The sequence below is a fragment of the Odontomachus brunneus genome, unplaced genomic scaffold, assembly GCF_010583005.1.
Source record: "Odontomachus brunneus isolate Ranch 3 - 2012 unplaced genomic scaffold, Obru_v1 Obru_scaffold_001, whole genome shotgun sequence".
Lineage (NCBI taxonomy): Eukaryota > Metazoa > Arthropoda > Insecta > Hymenoptera > Formicidae > Odontomachus > Odontomachus brunneus.
Genome location: NW_022639451.1, coordinates 5,885,288 through 5,905,608, shown reverse-complemented (window position 1 = coordinate 5,905,608; position 20,321 = coordinate 5,885,288). Strand labels below are relative to the sequence as shown.

The following is a 20,321-nucleotide window of genomic DNA, read 5'->3' as shown; positions in this document are numbered from 1 at the left end:
GAAAAGACTGGTAACTATAACAAACTGCATTTAGTTACAGAAATTCATTGAATCCTTAGTAACTAATACTAAATATGATAATAATTACCAAATATTTAATAGATCGGGAGTATGACGTAATTGCATTCACAGTAACATCAATTAAATAATTTAGTAATAGTTACTTAATGTTAAATATTTAATATGAAATATATTACAGTTATGAACAGATATTTGATAATTGTTATGAAATCGTTATATCCCATATAATAAAAAATTCAGTAGGTACGAGTTCTATTTTGTTACCAATATAAGTATGTTTTGTTGCAGCACAACGAAAAATTCATTCATTTGCAGCTATTACATCGTTTCAATATCTATTATTATAGATGGTTGGTTGAACCTATAAAAAATTTTGTAACTATTACAAAATGGCTTATTTTGCTCAACTATTCAATAAGTTTTATTTACCAAATATATTCTGGAAGCAAATAAATCTTACTTCTGTCAAGTAAATAATTTATTTTACAGAACTAAATTAATTAATAAATATTGCCATAGCTTTGGCTCGCTATATTTACATCTATCATTTAGTAATAGTAACCAAATTTTGATGATATTTACTAAATTCTTCTCTCAGTGAATGTACGCTACTTTTCGCGAAAAAAAGCAGGCCTATTGTGTCATCACATTTGTTGCACCGTCAACAAATGCAGGATAGAGAGATAAGAAGTCGCTCGTCGCGTCGTTGAAGTGGCAATTAAAGCACCTCCGACCAATTAATGCGATTCAGTCCTGCATGACGCTCCGCGATAGATAGAGAGATATAGCTCCGCGATAAACAAATTATTGATGTCGCTGATAGTCACCGAGTACACCGATGTACTCGCTGGTAATTGGCGGTATCGCGGCGCGAGCGCGTCGTGGTTGTTTCGCGGCGTGGCGTGGCACGGCACGTAAATGAGCAATACGACGCACGCGAATAATTGATATCGCGAAATAATATCGACACCTGACGCGACACGTGGTCGATAGTAATTGCCGACGGTGCTATTAGCCCCGACGATATCGCGCTCAGTTTTCTGTCCGCGGTCTCGTTCGCCTTGATGTCCCCTCGCGTGTACAAGAGACGTCGAGAGCGAACGATCGCCGTTTCCTATCGCCGCTTAATTACGGCGGCGTCTTATCTGCCGGTGTGTCCGCGCGCCTTACTCGTTTGTTCCTCCTCGTTCTCGTTATCGGCGCTTTCGCGGCGACTCGAAGATCGAGCGATCGAGCGGCTTCGTCGAGGGGAAAGGCACTTTCGTGCGCGAACTTCATCCCCGACGAGCACGGCGCCGGGGATGCCTTAATTAAAGATGAAATTCGAAGCGTATTTCGGAAGATCCAAGAAACCAAGTTGGATTTTTAGTTCTGTACGTTTATGCGATACTCTTTAAAATATCTTCGTGTCACAACGAGCCAAGATTCACCCGGAGAATGCTGAAAATATTGCCGCTTGAAATCGCAGGAGTGGATATTCTCGAACTTAGAGCGAATTCGAGTGAATATTTCAATCGGTTAAATCAAAAAATTGTATTTCTTTCCGTGACGGTGAAGTACGGCAGATTCAATCTTGAATTTAAGTGTTCACTCGACAATTCAGAGTGAAGAAATTCATTCTGTATAAGTGAAAAATCACTCGACTTCGGGTCATAGTTCTATTTTGCAAAGTAAAAATATTAAATCTTGGGCATTCTTATTGTGTGTTTTGGTCTTTAAATACGAATATTTAAACTTTATAATACATGTATATGTATATGTTCAATATATATGTATATATTCAATATATTATGCATGTATATTTTATGTTGGATATTTAGATATTCGCAATTGAAAACCAAGAATGTCCGGGTATTGGTAATTTTACGTTAACTCGAATTTCTAGAGTATCCTCGCGCAGATATAGTCCCGCGAACCGATTTCCGTCGCGAATCGCGTCCGAGACGGACTTGAGGCGCAAAATGTAAATTTCAGGATGTAGACGAAACATTCAGTCGGAACGAGAAAGAGAAAGAACTGCCGGTAGCGCAACGGGATACGCGTAATCGAGTCCTTCGAGGTCGCGACGAACCGTCGCGAATCCATTCGTCGTCGCGCGTCCGTCCGAATGTTTGTTTTGTCCGGGTTCAACGAGAGCAGAAAACGAGTGCGACGAAGAAGAAGAAAGCTCCATGATGTGCGGATAATCGAGCGTCATGCAACGTCGATTCGGCCGATTCGCCGATCTCCATCCGTCCGTCTCTCTGTCTCTCTCTCTTTCCTCCCTCCCATCCCTCGTCTCTCTCGTCGAGGTTCAAGGGCACGTCGACTGGGCGGTGCTCCATGTCCAGAAACTCGAGTTCCTATCCGACGACATGGCATCGCGGCAACAACATAGCACGCTGGGGTCGCGCGTGTTGGAATTAACGAGAGACGAGGTTCTCGATCGCACGGGGCGATTCTCTCGCCCCGGAAGTCTCGCGGAGAAGGAAGAACACGCGTTTCTGTGCTCTCGTCGAAGAGCAGCATGCGATATCATTCCCCGCGAACTCGTTCGCGCCGGAACTGCGCGTTCCGCGTCCGCGTTGTGGCAAAAAGTTGACGCACGACGCGCCGCCGCGATCGTTTCCGCCGCTGTTTGCTCAACGTTCCTTCGTCGCGACGTCTAAGAGAAACCTGTCTTAGTTGTCGTAGCTCGATTTCATGGTCGCTGGAGTTCATTTCGTTGCGCCCCTTCGCAGTGACATGTCGATCTCTTCTTTCTCTTGCTCAACTTCCGATCGATCGATCAGACCAATTTTTTCGGATCTTTGTACCTCCGGAGTCTTTGCGGGTTGACCGAAGAATTTTAAAATTCATACCGGCTCTACAATTTTGGATTTTTAAAAACTTGACGACTCCTCAGATTAGGATTCAGTGACCCAAAAAACCTCAGGATACAATTATAAGAGATATCCAAACTATTTATTTACTTGGATTTGGACAACGTAGCAAAAAGATCTGACAAAATGTCAGATTAGTTAATTTAAAATTAATTTTTTTTCATAAGAAGCAAAAATTTTGACTATTTGTTTATAGTAATTATACGAATAGAAATTTGTTTAATTCTATTATACAAATGGAAATTGTTGCCTATTTTTTTTACGTTTGTTAATATACTAGGAATTCTACGAAAAGAGGAAAAAACATCACTTCACACATTAAGAAATTCATTAAAATAATTAAAAATTGAGCAAAAAAAGATAGGGTCGCTGAGCGAACTCTGATATCGCAAAGGTATGAGAATTTAAAAGAAAACGAATAAACAAATAATTAATAAATCCCCATACACCTTAATATATGATAAAATCCGGGCTAGAGTGCCGAAAACTGGCGAGTGCTGCAACGAGTGCCGGCTACTGGACATATTTCCCTAGTCAGTGCTGAGCAAAGTCGACCGACCGAACGACCAATCGACGCGCGTTGCTTCGAGACGACCGGCGCGTCGACCCGCCGTTTTCGATTTTTCACGTCGGCGAACACGCACGACGACGCGCAGACTCGCGTCGGCCTGGCCCGGCACGGCGTGTTGCGGTAATGAGTTCTCTTTATAACCACCGCACGATCATCATCGTGCCGACGCGCTGTAACGAGAACGATCGCGCGCGTCCTTTTTTCCCTTTTCTCGCGGCGGCCGGCCGCCGTCGTCCGTTCGATTCTCCTCCTCCTCCTCCTCCTCTTCCTCCCATTGCTGTTGGGCACGGATTGAAAAATATCGCCGCTTCGATTCGCGCTCTTGATTATTAATTGCGCGGCGATTACCCGTTCGTGGCCATGCAAATGCGCGCTCGACCGGCACCGACGCGGGCAAGCAACAAAAACCAATTGGAGGATTAGAGGCGATCGAGAATCGCGGTGATCCGAGAAAGAACGGTTTAATTACCTCGATAACGGCGCCACGCTGAATGCAGCCTTGCCATTATCTCCAAACGTGACCTTTATTATTACAATTATCATCATTTGTCACTGATAAGAAAGTGCAGTGCAATATATAATGACTACGTAACTTGTCTGCGAAACTTGCTCTGAAACTTTTATAATCCACCCTTTGCTGCTATCATATAAGAGGAAGAGCCGGCGGATCGAGGTATGGCATTTCAAGCTGGCGCCATATTGTCGATCGCGGATTGATAGTTCGATACTCGATACGCGATGGCGGCGTGCGCGCGTCGCTGCCATGAAGGGAGAGCACGCTCAGTTTGACATAACCAAGCGGGACGAGACGTATCTAACGATTGACAAGGGGAATGATACGAGTTGAACAAGCGCTATTCGAGTTACGTATTTGAGCGAGAGTGCCTGTAAAATCTCACAATCGTTTATGCAGAGTGTCCCACACCTACCGCCGAGTATTGAAACGGTAAATAGTAGATGGTGTGGATCACACGCTGTACATTATTCACGGAAGAGGTCGATATGTAAATTAACATGCGAACGCGATTTGGTTACCACAACGAATATAATCCTCATTAAGATAGTTGTTTCCCAACTGTGGTAGTCAAAATTAGATTTTAAATAAAAGGTTCAACAACCGATGAATTCTTTGAAGTAAAAGTGAAAAACAGATTTTTAAATATCATTGGTTTTCTCAGAATACTAAAAATCGATAAAATAAATGAAATGATAGAAAAAGAAACAGTATGCTGAATTGCGTTTAATCGCGGAACTATAGATCGTGGCAACGTCGCATTCTATTAGCGCTCTATTAGCGCTATGCGACGCCAAGCTATACAACGTTGCCACATCCGCAAAGCATGGTCGCGAACGAAAAAGCAAAAGCCAAACTTATTTTTGCTGATTAATCATACTCTAATAATGTACGGTCAATTTCGCTGAGACTGAAGTATGTACTTCTGTAAGTCATTCAACTAATTTTGTCCAAATTTTCGTATTAATCCTTATTGTAGGTCATTTGCAGCTGACAAATGCGCGTTTACGTGTTACTTTTTGTACGTCAGCGCCATGTAAGATATCCAGAAAAAGAGTAAACTATAAGTGGTAATTTCTCGGAAACTATACGGTTAATCGAACCTGTATTTAACACACATACATATTAATACCTAAATTAATTTTGCTACAAGTTTCAAGAAGTTCTGTGACTTCACTGTTTTTGACCTAACTACCTTAACGATGGCGGTGTGGTAACACACGTTGGGTCTCGCTTCCCTGCGAGTTTACACGACGATTTGACTTAATTTAATAAATCTAAAATTTATTCACAGAGACAGTCACTAACGTCTCTCACTCATGTAATCGCGATTAACGCGAAGAAGAACGCCAAAAATTAAAGCCTGCAATGTGTCTTGGTGTTTCAGGATTCCGAGGGGAGCGCTGCGAGGAGAACATCGACGACTGTCCGGGCAACCTCTGTCAGAATGGTGCCACTTGCATGGACCGGGTGAACGAGTACTCCTGCCTGTGTCCGCCGGCCTTCACGGGCACGCAATGCGAGCTGGACGTGGACGAGTGCTCCGTGCGGCCGTCCTTGTGCCACAACGGCGCTACGTGCACAAATTCGCACGGCAGTTACTCGTGCATATGCGTGAACGGCTGGACCGGGGCCGACTGCAGCGTCAACATCGATGACTGTGCAGGTGCGGCCTGCTTCAACGGCGCTACCTGCATCGATCGCGTCGGCAGCTTCTACTGCCAGTGCACATACGGAAAGACCGGTAAGCGACCTTAGGCTCACATTATCCACCGAGTCGCAGGGCTCGGAAAATGCACCGGCGATAGACGTGGGCGACTCTCTCGAGTCGTCCTGAAAAAGCGTCGGAATATTCGCGGCCAGTTCTTTGCGTAACGTTTGCTTATTCGGGCCGCATTTCTTTCGAGTGATCGCGATGGAATTTTTCGATGCGCGGGAAAAAGATTTCAGTTCGTGTGTAACCGAATAGCGACCAAATGGGGGAAGTCTCGCTGACGAGAGATAATAAGGTAAACGTGCTAGTGATTGAACGTGTATCGATAATTGAATTACTAATAATATACTTATGTTTGTTAAGATGCTTATCAATAAATGAAGCAAAATCACAAAGTAACTAAATATTTCTTTTCATTTATTATATTGTTTTGTATATTGAAAAGCATTTCAACAAAGGAAAATACAAAACCAACATGTTAATCATTGGGACATGTATGTTCGACCACTGGGACGTTTACCTTATCTCTGTTATCGTGACCGTTCATCTGAACATTCAGTTACATGAAACTCAATTGACATAACTCGGGGCAATTAGCTGAATAGAAATCATCCCCATAAGAATCTTTCTATTTCTACAACCAAGTTTTCGTCTGGCCGCCAGGAATCAGAAATTTCAGCTAACGGAGCTGTTTCTTCTGTGTGAGATCATCATGGTGACAATAATCAAATCAAAAGATTCGTAGTAATCTCGCCGCGATAAATCGAATGCAATAATTGAATTACTAATAATATACTTATGTTTGTTAAGATGCTTATCAATAAATGAAGCAAAATCACAAAGTAACTAAATATTTCTTTTCATTTATTATATTGTTTTGTATATTGAAAAGCATTTCAACAAAGGAAAATACAAAACCAACATGTTAATCATTGGGACATGTATGTTCGACCACTGGGACGTTTACCTTATCTCTGTTATCGTGACCGTTCATCTGAACATTCAGTTACATGAAACTCAATTGACATAACTCGGGGCAATTAGCTGAATAGAAATCATCCCCATAAGAATCTTTCTATTTCTACAACCAAGTTTTCGTCTGGCCGCCAGGAATCAGAAATTTCAGCTAACGGAGCTGTTTCTTCTGTGTGAGATCATCATGGTGACAATAATCAAATCAAAAGATTCGTAGTAATCTCGCCGCGATAAATCGAATGTTAATTACACGATACTTTCAATCGCGAAAAGATCGATCGTGTCTGTCGGTCGAGGTAATTCAGTGACCGCTACAGATATGGACATAGCTGTTACTGTAGGAAAACTTGATATTCAGCGATGCAAGAATCTCCCTCAAGAGCATCCTCGCAGTCCGAGGATTCACGTCGTGGCCGATATCAGTCGTGCGTTTCATCGCCACGACTCCCGCTGGTCATTACGTCCAATTCCGGCGCGACATTTATCGGCGAGCGCGTAAAAAATATGACGGAAGCTTAAAATCCCCTTTCCTGTTCGAGGAGGGGAGAGAAAGGAAGAGAGAGAGAGACAGAGACACGCGCGAAGCCACCTTCTCTCCGGCTGGCTTTGGCGAGGTCGCGTATCCGCGGGGTGATTAACTCGACGCCGAGTATGGTCGGGAACAAGACTGTCTCGCAACGACGACGGCGGGCGGCGAGCTCCGCGAAATGCATCGGCAGGTGCATCTGCACACGTGCGCTCCGTACGCGCCTACTACGAGAGCTACGTAGAGAACGGGTCCTTCGGAATCTCGAGATTCCGAGGACTCCCGGGACGCCTCGGCTTCGCATCGTGTATCGACCTTGGCGACTGGAAACGAGTTTCTGTCCTTACTCTCCTTCCTTCGCCGGCCGCTCGGCAGAGCAGCCGCGAGGTGGGCCGTTTTCAGATCGATCCGCCGGCGATCGCCAAATACAGGTATCTCTCTCTTTCTCTCCCTCTCTTCTCTCTCGGCATCAGCAGACAGGACGCGTCGCGATTCCCCGGAATCGAGCTTTTATATCGACCAGCGGCGATCCCATCGATTCGCGAAACAGTCAAGTTCGATGAGGATGTGAATATGGAAAGGTACTTCTTATGGAAGATTATTCATTTGTTTTGTTAAATAAATTGAAATTGACTGAAAATTATTTAATTGAAATTTATTTAATTGAAATTATTTAATTGAAATTGAATGAAAATTATTTAATTAAGATTAAGATAATTGAAAAATGATTGCCTTGTCGAGTATTAGATATATTAGGGAGGTGACAAAAAAATCCGAATTTGTAAGTCTTGCACTCTGTCTCGCGAAGCTGCACAAATAATTTTCCCGTCGGATTGGTAGCTGTGAAATTTTTTTAGACGAATTTCTTCCGCGTTACTAGGTGTTACCCGCACGTTCGCTCTAGGATCAAAGAATGTGAGCGTGTCATTTTGCGAGCAGACTACTGTCTTTTTAGGGTTGAGGAAGGAAGAGAGTTCGCACAAGTTATAACGGAGCCGCGCGATACACGAACGCGTGTAATGGTCCCTCTCGCGCCGCCTTCGGGCGTGCTTTCAGAGTTCGCGTTAGAGATATAGTTACAGTTACTCGCGGGTGCATGCTCCGTGCATCTGCATGCACTTACTCTGGTTTATATATGAATATCCCGAGGACTCTGGTACCGTTATCGGGCCTCATAAAGAAAAGTTTGCCTCTCGACACACGCGAGCCGCTTCCCAAGGAAAATTATGTCCCCCGGCGTAGCTTTCTCAATTTTATATTGTCCTTCCGAGTTTACGATGCCGGCAATTTCCTCTCAGCTCGTCTTGCAATAATTTCTACGGCCGCGTAATTTGTTGCACGGATCGCAGGAAGTCATGGAAGGGGATACACGCGCTCGATAATCCCGCACTGACTGTTATCGCTCTGATGATAGAGAGATCTCGCGAGATCTTACGCATCGTGGCCAAATTCTGGTGTTATCACACATATAGAGAAAAATCCAGACATCTTCAGCGCCTTCCAATGCAAATATGTCTTTGAAAGATATCTTCTCACACTAAAAACAGTAATAAAAAAGTAAAAATTCATGCGATCACTCGTTCTCGAATAGTCGCCAAACGCAGAAAAAATCATCGGCGAGTTCAGATATTTTCACATAATATCTATGTATTTATTCCTTCAGCAAGAAGGAACTTGGTTTACAAAAAGTATCCTTAGCCACACTCATCCTTTCATACCTCTATCACTCTTATAAAGGAGATCGGAATAAGTTGATAAAATCGATTATTTCTACTGTTCTCTGAAGAAGAAATAGATTTCAGAATCAAGCAAACAGGAATGTCATTTTTGACACGTTTAAGAATCTTGCTTACTTAATTTTGTAACTTGTTAGAAAATACTAGAAATAACCGACTTTGCCAACTTGTCCCCCTATACTAATATTCTTATCCTAATATCACAATCTTTATACCAACTACACCCTACAATATCATAAAATGCTTTTACTTTCACAAACTCTTTCCTAACATCACATTCGTCATATTGTATACTCCTTTCTACCTTATTCTATTCCACCTATCATCTATCTCTACTTTAATTTATCATTACAAGTTTCCTGATTCTTTCTTTCTGTATCCTGTATCTACATCTTTTCTATTTACAGCCATGACTGCTTTTTTTTCTCCTCTTTTTCAATATTTTCACATAATTAAGGCAGTATTATCAGTATTATCATTGATTTGATACTGTCACGTATATCGATGTAGATCCGTAATAAATGGGACACGTTGTATAAACCCTGGGACAATGGGATATGTAAACATGACGGTTGAGCTGCGTGTTGTTTTTCTCCGCGCGCGCGTGTTATCATTGAGAGTCAGTTAGCCGCCGCGCGCCGAGGAGACAACTCGGGGCTCGCGTCGTACTGAAATCTGCCCGTGTAAAATTTGCATTAATTAGCGAATCCCCCTCCCCCCTCCATTATCCAAAATTTTGTGTCCGCTGTCGCGTGTGCGTGTCGCCGAATGTCTAGTCGGTCGCCGGAGGAACTCAAATCGCGTCGTACAGTGATTCGTTCGTATAAATTGAATTGATAAAACTATACGAGTTATCGGAGTGATTTCGGACAAAACACACGCGATGTATCGCAGTGTTTGCTAGTCATCTAACCGTCTCGATTAATTGCTCATGTCTAGATAATTTTCGCTACGTGACTATAAGTGACTTTCTTTTATTGAGTGGTGACTATACAGAGTATGTGTGTGTCTATAAAGTCGCGTGTGGAGAAATTGACTTCAGGGAGAACTGTCGCTTTTGTGTCGCAGGACTCCTCTGCCATCTGGACGATGCCTGTACGTCGAATCCGTGTCACGAGGGCGCGATCTGCGACACCAGCCCTATCAACGGCTCCTTCACTTGCTCCTGCGCCACCGGATACAAAGGACTGGACTGCTCCGAAGACATTGACGAGTGCGAGCAAGGTGAGTCTTGCTTCTTAACGTATGCATGCTTTAACGACTTATTTCACTTGGAAAAGTCCTCTCCATTTTCTCGCAATTTTTTCCTGACTCATGTTCTTGCACTGTTTGAAACAATTACAAGATCGTTTCTTAGGATTCTTATATTATTTTTTAGATACTTGAAAAGTATAAGATACTCTTTTTCGTCAACATGTTTTTTAATTTTGCTAAGAACATATTTATTAGTTATTTCTCATTCCACATTTTATTTAAGTAATAGAAACAGTTCACTGAGAAAAAAATATTTAAAAATTTTTAAAATATACTTATCCGTATATACTAGGAGAATATTTACTTAAATCTAAATCCTCTTATTCAACAACTTTAACAAATTTAATTAAAATAATTTAATAATATAACAAATTTAATTAAAATAATTGATCTCATGAACAGCTAAAGTGTTAAAAAAATATATATTTTCTTATTTGAAAAATATTTTATATAAGTAAACATATTACTTAGTACCCGTTGAATAAATATTTTTATTTAAATATTTTTCCTTAGTACAGGTAAAACTATTCGTTCATTTTGTGATCATCTAATTTTTTTGAGCAGTGTATCAGACGTTGCTTCTGTGAAATGTTTTTGCCTTGTTTTTATCTCACTCGTATATTTACATTCGCGAACATGCGACTCTTGTTGTTATTATCCGGCTCGATCATTCGTATTTCCATGGCTCTTCCAACTTAACGGAATTGCGAATAGTTAAACGACCGCTCTTGTGCAAAGCGGGAAATTTCATCTTGAATTACAAGTTTCGCGTAATCGCCGGCCGATCCGGGGATAAATTCGGCCAAATGAAGTGCCTAATCGACCTGGGAATGGTATCGACCGCTTGATTGCGGCGATTGATTTTGAAGATCGGCTCTTAGAATAACCGCGTTCGTCCGCGTTCGATTCGGCCGCTATTATAATCCGTTTCGAAAGTAATCTCCGTTCAAATCGAAAGTAATGAGCCTCTCACGGCGGCTCCGGTCTAGCCGGACATAGTTATTAATGACGGGCTCGATTCAAGAACGCAGAAATGCCGGTCGATTGCGCCGAGAAAAATCTCGCTGGAAAAAGAGGGGCGGGAGGGGGAAGGAAGAGGAGAAGGAGGAGATAGGGATAGCAATTGGATAGATGTTTATCGCGGCGTGGCGAGACCAGTTCGCGCGTATTAAAGTCGCGTTCGCGGGAAATAATAAATCGCCGGGCTGGAGTGACAGTCGGGGAAAATTTTCAGGGAGTCATTGAAGCGGCAAATCGCGTCTTAACCTTGCGTACGTCATACGTCTGGCTGAAAAATACGATTGCCGGCTTGCGGGCGGGAGACTGTGGGAATTCTCGGCGGCGCGAAGCGTCTTTGGAAATTGCGCGAGGCTGAGCACGGCGCGAAAAAGTTGTGAGCGGTGACGCGAATTATTCAGATTAGAACATCATCTTAATCGGATTCACGCGGCATGCGTCTGAGAAGACGCGCTCCGGGCAGACACTACACGCCGTGCCCCGTCAAAAATAAACGTAAATAAATGTAAATAAACATAAATAAGAAAGACTCGGTCTCTCGGTTACTCTACAACGGGACGTTCGTTTGTCCTAACTGCGGTATATTAATTTAATTGAGATAGCTATGTATTTGATATTTAACCCTTTGGAGCATAGTGTTTTTATCCTGAGATCACATATTAGAACCAAATTATAGCTTCAGGTATAATAATCTTGCAACGAAACCACTGCTCAGGCTGTGTATAGTGATAAAAATATTTTATTGCACAGTGAGACTACCTCTATTTTGTAAAAAAATTTAGAAAAATATAAAAAATTAATTAAAAAAAAATTATCTTTTAACTTGTCGTTCTAGATATGTGATATGAATATTTTATTAGAATCCAAAGTTTGAAGCTTCTGTGCTTCAAAAGGTCAACAAAAAAAGAAAAGAAACAAAAACAATTGTACAGAGAGAGAGAGAGAATATTTAAGGAATAAGAAGTATTTAGAGTAAATAGCATATTTACTTATACTGATATAAATCCTTAAATTCTTAAATAACAGAATGGGGTCAATGATGATCCCATTCGATACGTATTTTTCAATGCAATCTATTGAAATTCCGTGAGACATTTGCACCAAAATCAAATACTGATATTGAAAAAATATTTTTTGTGCAATAAAAAAATTGTTAACTCTTTTTTGGAGGCATACACATCCAGTGAAAGATACCAAGGATACACAGCCGCGAAATCGCACCAACGATTTATACAACTCGGCTCCGAATTAAATGAATATTTTTTATTCTTTAGACATCTCTTCTCTCACTGTATAAACATCTAGAAAGAGCGTGGATAAAGAAATACGAATGGACGTATAGTCTTCCTCTCCATTCGCTACTCAAGACGTTTCTTTCGCGTGATTAATTCGTCGTGTTAAGGTCGAAAGAGTTTCGACGAGGTGATAACGGCCGTACGAACGACACTCTTCAAAGGGTCATCGCGCTCCGCAATATTTCCCTCTGATCACGTATGTTTGCGCGGTTGTGAGTCCCTCCGCCCCGCGCGACCTGTGCGTGTTAACATCGCTGCATCTGCGTGGGCAGTATGGTAATTGCGAGCCAATCGAGGACACGCGAACGGCTCTCTCTTTCTCTCTTCCCTCATCTCTGAGGAACGAAAAAGAGACCGAGCGAGCGAGCGAGAGAGAGAGAGAGAGAAAGAGAGAACGTTGAATCCAGAGAGTACCCTTCGTTAGCGTCGTTAATGGTTCTGTAACTAAAAACGGCAGCCGAATTTCACGTCGCGATCACGGCGATCGCCATACGTCTCTCGATTTTTGTCCATCATCGATCAACTCTCGCCGGCGAACGAGCCGGCAAAAACGAGTTCCGGTGTAAGTGATCATCATTACGCTCCATCGCTCCGAAGGATCACCACCGTGGCGCGCTTAGGCGTACTTATTTAATGGCGAATTGATGATACCGAATGTCGCGGGCGTCCCGCGCTATAAAGTAGCCGCGAGATCGTGAGAAAGGGACTCTAAAGGCGGAATAGTGTCGGATTTGTTACAGTTTAGAGAAGCGAGGAAATGTTCCCATGGATAAGAATGTTAGGAGTGGCACCTGGATTACGGATGGACACTTCGCGTACTTCTTAAAGTGAATCAGTGAATAGTCACTGATATCAGTTATAAGTATAGCACTGAGCACTTTCAGTGCAACACTTATAACTGCAAATCAGTGTATATTCACTGTTTTCAGTGATGTTTTACTGATTCATTCTAAGAGAGTAGCATGTGCGAGCCACACTGCAAGTCCAAGTGTATTATTTTCGCTTGAATCTCGTTTTACCGCGTTTTAACTCGCACTTTTAATTCAACATAATAACAATGCAAAACGAATATTTAACGGACACGTGACGTACACAAATATAAATCATTTGGGGAAAGTATCACACACGTCAACGCGCGTCACTGCAGTGATCGTAATCGCGGTCACTACGATTGGCGTCGGGATAAGGATACAGCCGCTGTTTGTAATCCTCGTTGGAGAACGATCGTGGAAGAAGAGGCGAGACACGTCGGGATCGATATCTCGCGCGCGCGAGAAAGAGAGAAAGAGATTTTTCAGACGAGATAACGGCAAGATCCGCGCTCGTGGCTCTCGAGACCCCGAGCTATAGTAATCGCGGGATTAATGTACGCGTTCCGAGTGTACGGAGGCCCCCACGGTCCGAGCAAATTGAAAACCCACACGGGGCAGATTGGCGGACGGCGATCGATCGATTACGATCGATTAATTCGGCACTGGATCCGCGCCGCGTTATTTATCGTGCCGGGTCCTCTCGTCTCTCTTTCTTTTCCTCTCTCTGTCTTCCTCTCATCGCGCGCCGTCCTCATCGTCGTTTTCGTCATCGGACCACGTTGATCGATATATCGCCTGTCCGGGAGTTTTAATCAACATATGTTATGAGCTCGTATCAGTACAGTATAATAATGAAAATTAGCCGCCACGGTTTTCTCAGATGATTGTTCGAGACATGTGCGTTTCGTGTGCAATTACGAAACGTCCATCCGAACGCATCTCTCTCTCTCTCTCTTACTCATTCACTTACTCACTCCCTCTCTCTCTCTCTCTCTCTCTCTCTGCCCTTTTAGTTATTTGTTTACTACAATTTAAATTCACAGCGTATAATTCGAACATTACCGGTCCGTTGCGCCGGTCCCATAATTCCATATTCCGCAAAAATATTCCGAGGCGACGTAGATATTGCACATACGATGGCGGAATGTATAATTCATCAGCTTTGTTACATACTGCCATAATTTAATATTCAGCAAAGGTTGTCCGCAGTGACACAGATTTTTCGTCGCGCGATAATGAAACGTATAATTTTCACGATTCATGCAGACGATTTGATATTCCGCGTAGGTATGCGGCATGTATAAGATACACTATAAGAGAAGACGTATTTATTCAGTGGATATTATATAACATATTTACTTAAAAATCTTTTATTTAAGCAGCAAATTTACAGTATTCTTTCATTTCATATGTGCTACTCGTATTTTACATGGAAAAAAACGCTTGGTTGAATCAAATTTCTGGTATATAATAATGACTGAATCAAAAATTCCGGTTAAAGTTACCAAAAATCTGTTCAAGTTAGCGAAATTTTTGTGTAACAGAATTCTAATATATGATAATTTCAATCGGAGTTTTCTGGTTTATTTGTACCACACAAAGAATTTAGTTCCAAACGTTTTTTTCGTGTAGGAACTAAAATGTGATATTAAAACATTCATATTTTAATATCACATTGTTTGTATATGTTTGTAGCAAAATCTGCTATGTTTCTAGCGAAATTTACTATGTTTCTTAGGAAGATAGATCCTACTGACAGTCTGTCTTCATAGACTACTAAAAATAGAGTAAAATTCGAAGGAATTCATACGAGAAAAAGGAAAACCATAATATTCTCTCTGTGTAGTTGCCGTCGAAAGCGTGAGGGCGCGACGACAATCGCCAGTGCGAGATCTAGATCTCACGGGATCTCTGTGTTTATCGTTATTTATCTCTCGTGGTGACGTGTCGGTCCGATTGCACACATACACACACATATACATATATACACGCACAATTGTGGCGCGCGTGAACGTTCGCGGGGAGCAACGATCGTTAATGGCGCGCCGCGCGCGATGTACCCAATTTTCTCTCCCTTTCCTTTGCCGATCGCGTAGCTGCGGGCAAACTTGTCATTCGTAAGCCGTTCCTCTTCTCTCGCGTTCACGCTCTCTCACTCTTTCCTTCTCTCTCTTGCTCCCTCGACGCCGAACGAATGTGATATGTGACCTATGATTGGAGGGTCCCGCGTGATGTATCGCGAGGGAGTCCCACTGTCAAGACGCCGGCGATTATTAATAATTCCGCGGCGATAATTAATGGCCGCGCGGGAATTTATCGAGACTCTTTTTCGGCGCGACCGTTCCACGCATCGAACTTTACGTTCATACGCCTGTGTATGTGTGTATGTGTCTGAACGCGAGATAGCTCGTTCCAGCAATCAGCGGTACGTAAACTTAGAAACGCGATCGTCGATTCTGTGTCATCGTTGTCCCGTTGGTAAACGAATATCGGTAAGTTTCTCATCTACAAATTCATCGTTACCCATTGAATTTTCGAAAATTTCCCCAGGAACTCGCGGTATCAGGTATCGATACAACAGTCCGATATCATATGATCCTTCTTCATCCCGCGTTTTTTTCTCGTCACGACGCGAGTGAGTGCATCCCGTGTTAGCGCAGTGAAGGCGCATTGGCGGTCCCAAGTCGACTAGATTAAGCGGCCGTTCGGCGGCGTAAGTACGTAATGCACGTAGGTAATGGGTTTGTAATTAACCAGTGGACAGGCAGTAGTCGCGAGTTAATTAATAGTCCGACCGAGAATCGAGCGCGGCATGGAGCCACACACCTCGGCGGTTTCCCTCTTGCGCACGCCGCACGTAAGCTTCTTCTACCGATATCATCTGCGAGGTTTCGATTCGACCCGCAGTGCGGCTCGAAATCCTTCGTTCCTTTACCCAACCGTCGTCGCTAATAGAGAGAAAGGGAGAGAGAGAGAGAGAGAGAGAGAGAGAAAGAGAGTAAAGTATAATAGAGAGAAAGAGAAACACAGAGATAGATAGAATCGGATCTTTCGAGGCGTTTTAACGGTTCTTACACACGTAAGATCGTTTTATGTTTTACTTTTCAGCAATGGCATTCAATAATATAAAAAACCTAGCTGATGTATGTATTTTTGTCAGATGACCGTGTCTCGAGAAGAGACGCGAATGCGTTAGCGCACTGCGTCTTTCCCGGCCTGTGTGATTTATTTCTTTTTTTTTTTTGCCCTTTTTTATTCTCATCTCTTCGCAAAAATGTTGTTACAATACCACTAAATTGATGATTCACGTTAATTTTTGAAGATTTGCAACAAGATATGCGGGAGAAATATTATATAATAAAATTTGTAACGAAATTTTTATATTTAAAAAATTTACTTTGTAAAATTTTGATCGAAATTATTATGCATTTATTTAAGAATATCACGCGCATTTGACTTTATATTACAAAATTATTGAACGTTTTTTTTTCATATTATATATTCGATAGATCGTCGCAACTTTACTATTTTGACAATAATTTGTACTGCAATTTGGGTACAGCCTGGCTTTGCAAAAAATATTGTAGGCAAATGTTCAATTTCAACGTAATTTTGGCTACAATAATCTCAGTGTACACATTTTCGAGATGTTAAAGGTAACGGCATCCCGGAAACGACTCACGTCCATCAAAATAAACGTCTTTCTCTGCGCGAGTCGCGGGTAAAATCCGCGAATTCGCGAAGCAAGTGAGAACGCGGAAGACATGAGGCGGATTAGGCGGGATGCATTGCGGGATATCGCGCGGATCGGTGCGATCGCGGTTAAACCGACTATCGGCCGCGGATCGCAGCTGGACCGACGATAGGAATGCGAACTCGTTTAAACGGCGGAGAGAAAGGAGACGAGGTGGAGCATCTGGAAACCGCTCGGAGTAAATCCCTCTCTTTCCCCCTCCCCCCTCTCTCTCTCTCTCTCTCTCTCTGCCTGTCTCTCTCTCTCTCTCTCTCTCTCTCTCTCTCTCTCTTTTTTTTTCTCTCTCTTTCTGTCTCTTTCTCTGTCTCGCAATGCGCCATAATAAACACGCAGCGCGCCGTACGTGGCGCAGAATACGTGTACGTATGTACGGCCGGTTAATACGTTTCGTTCCGGACAAAGACACTTCATTAATAATCGAAAGCGCGTCTTTTGTGTCCCTTCCTCCGCTCCCCGCGCTCGTCCACCGTACCCTGATCGCGCGGCCGCGCGTAGTAGCGCGCACGCGGCGGATTTCCTCCTCGCATTAGTGGCCGCGCGTTCGTTAATCAACCGTCACGGAATTAATTGGATTTCGGTGGTGAGCGTTAACAATCAGCCGGTTCGCCTCGCTCGTTCATTAGCGCCGCGCGACCGCTCCGTGAACTCCGCGCGCAGGTGATACTCGTCGGTACGCTCGATAATTAGACATCGCCTTGGCAATTACGCGATCCGAAATGTCCGTCCGCGATCCATTTGTAACGACCGCGACGGAACGTGAACTCGAATCGTTATCGCGTACGTGAGAATAATATTCTTGAGTGTATGCGTTCTGTTCTTCTTCTTTTTCTTCTTTTTCTTTGATATACACGAAAGAAATACGGTTGGATTAACCAAGTATCTGGTGAAATATGATCTTCGGCCAACTTTTCCAGCTGAAGTCACTAGAATTCTACGTGCGATTTAACAAAATTTCTGGTCAACTGGAAACAATGACAAGTTCTATACTCAGAAAAAAGTGTGTATCAATAAGATCTTATTTGAACAAGCAAAATACGTTGAAGCAGACTGAACGAGTTATATCGTTGCTGCGGCAAGAGTTATCAATTGATTCAACGATTGCGATTTGGTCGGTAACTATATTAACGCAGCTCATTTCATCATTATTGAACTAATTGGCTCAATAGATACAATATTTCTTTGAAGACGGCGAGTGACCACCGATTTTGTCGGTTTATAACCGCCTTTGTCTCTCAGTGCAGTTAACCAGAATCTTGTTGACCTGCATACAGACTTCTGCTGACTTCAGCCGGAAATCTAATCGAAGACTATATTTCAGCAGACATTTTGTTGAACCAACCAAATTTTTTTCATCATGCAATCATTTTGCAATGTGCTCTTTTTCGTTGTCTTGATCGTGAACCACGTTCTAAACGTGGTGGTGGGTATAATTTTTCAGGACAGAGACGCCAAAAATATCGTATCGCGTGTCACGGTGTCATTTATCATCCGCGTCTGGGTTTGTTCTAGCTGGCCACAGGTAGCGTTCTGCTGGCCGCGTGGCGAGCTCCGACCGCGCTTTCGAAATCAGCGTTTGATTTCGACTGTTAGACACTTTTTGTCCACGACGGTTCGAATGGACGACGAATTAGAGACGCACGCGTTTTCCCTCGATGATGACTGTTCGGTGTTTGGTCGTCCTCGTCCTCGTCGCGGCGTTCCGCGCTTTGCACGGTCGTCATAATTAGGAAGACATTACTCAAAGACAGCTCCTTATTCCTCCGCAAAGAGGACCGCTCGCGGATGGTCGCTCCTCTCTCTTTCTCTCTCTCTCTCTACTCTCTCTCCCTCTCTCCCTCTCGCTTCGGGGGCGTACGATTACTCATCGCGGCGAAGGACGCGCGATTCGAGAAATTATCGGTAAATTACCGTACCGCCACGCACATGGCTCTCTGTTACGTTCGTGTCGACGATGATGAAGGGCGAACTACCCTTTGGCCATAAGGCCCGGTTCCGCGCGCTCGCGCATGTTCTTCTTGAGTTTTCGCCCGTGGACTCGCGATCAAGTCGTGTCGTTATTATCGATTTATCGCTTCCGTTCTTGGAAATTCCGCCGTCTCGAAAAATCGTCGTCCTGAGAACATTCCTCGCGAGAGAACGAAGAGTATAATGTGTATGTGTGCGTGCACATTGCTGTTAGAAACAATTAGGGGATCACTTCGTCTTGTGGTTAGACACACGGAGAATTATATTTCTTTCTATGCTGTTTTTTATAAAGCTGGTTTATACTGAAATTGGAGAATTTATCGAAACAGTAGTAAATTTGACGATCCACCTGATATAGGATAAAAATTCAATTTTGCAATAATTTTATATTGAAAAGTCAAAGATGCATAGCATTTTTAAACAAGTATACAGTAATATCGTTCACAATTCTGCATGGTCCAAGTTCGCAAGAATGTAGTTGTAATTTTTACTACAATATTTTCTCCGTATGAGAATATTTCTCTCAATATCTAACTTTGGTCTCCACTGATTGTTAGCTATTTGTCGTTAAATTTAATTCGAAGAAAAGAATTACTGGTGATCCTACAAATGATTTCGAGCAGTGCATTTTACCTGAACTAATTACATAAAAAGTTCTCGATTAAAAGGTCAGCTAATATTTTGTTTGAAATATAATTGTCACCAATCTCTAACTAAAATCGATCTCGACCGTTTTCGAAAACGAGTGATTCGAGCTCGACACGTCGTGTGCATTCTTCTTCTTCACCGTCCGTAGCGTGTGCGCTTACCAAACTCAAACGTGATTTTCGCCGCGTGCGCGCGCGTTAATACCGCCGGTGATTAGCCGGGACTCCGGGCCCACCTCATCTCATTTATCCCCCTTTTTTCTCCTCCCGGCTGTTTGATACTACAAGTCATTAAACCCTGTAGATCGGCCACACACCTCCCTCCCGCCACCTCTACCACCATCTCCCCATCATCCGTCTCTTCCTCTGACGATTGCCCTGGGCACTTGGAGATTCTGTAGGCTGATAAAGCGACAGGGCACTCTGCTCCCGATGGCCGCTAAGAAATCCCCAAGGATTAGTTTATTAATGGCCACCGGGCATAATTATCGGCTGTTCCCCGGCGTCAAGGCGGATCTTTCGACGGGATCGGTTGGAAGCTGTGGCTGCGTCGTTTTCGCGATCCGTTCATTTTTCTTCTTCTCTCACTCACTCACTCTCTCTGTCTCTCTCTCTCTCTCTCTCTCTCTCTCTCTCTCTCTCTCTCTCTCTCTCTCTCT

At 43.1% G+C, this 20,321-nt stretch overlaps 1 protein-coding gene across 3 annotated transcripts in view; it reads left to right on the top strand.

The window, feature by feature from the left end:
- LOC116853874 (neurogenic locus Notch protein) overlaps positions 1-20,321 on the top strand; it is a 374,683-nt gene that overhangs the window by 239,648 nt on the left and 114,714 nt on the right. For all 3 annotated transcript variants that reach the window (XM_032835177.1, XM_032835168.1, XM_032835186.1), the window contains 2 exons: positions 5,355-5,711; positions 9,987-10,142. In XM_032835177.1, the coding sequence (XP_032691068.1) occupies positions 5,355-5,711; positions 9,987-10,142 (513 nt within the window). The remainder of the gene's footprint in view (positions 1-5,354; positions 5,712-9,986; positions 10,143-20,321) is intronic.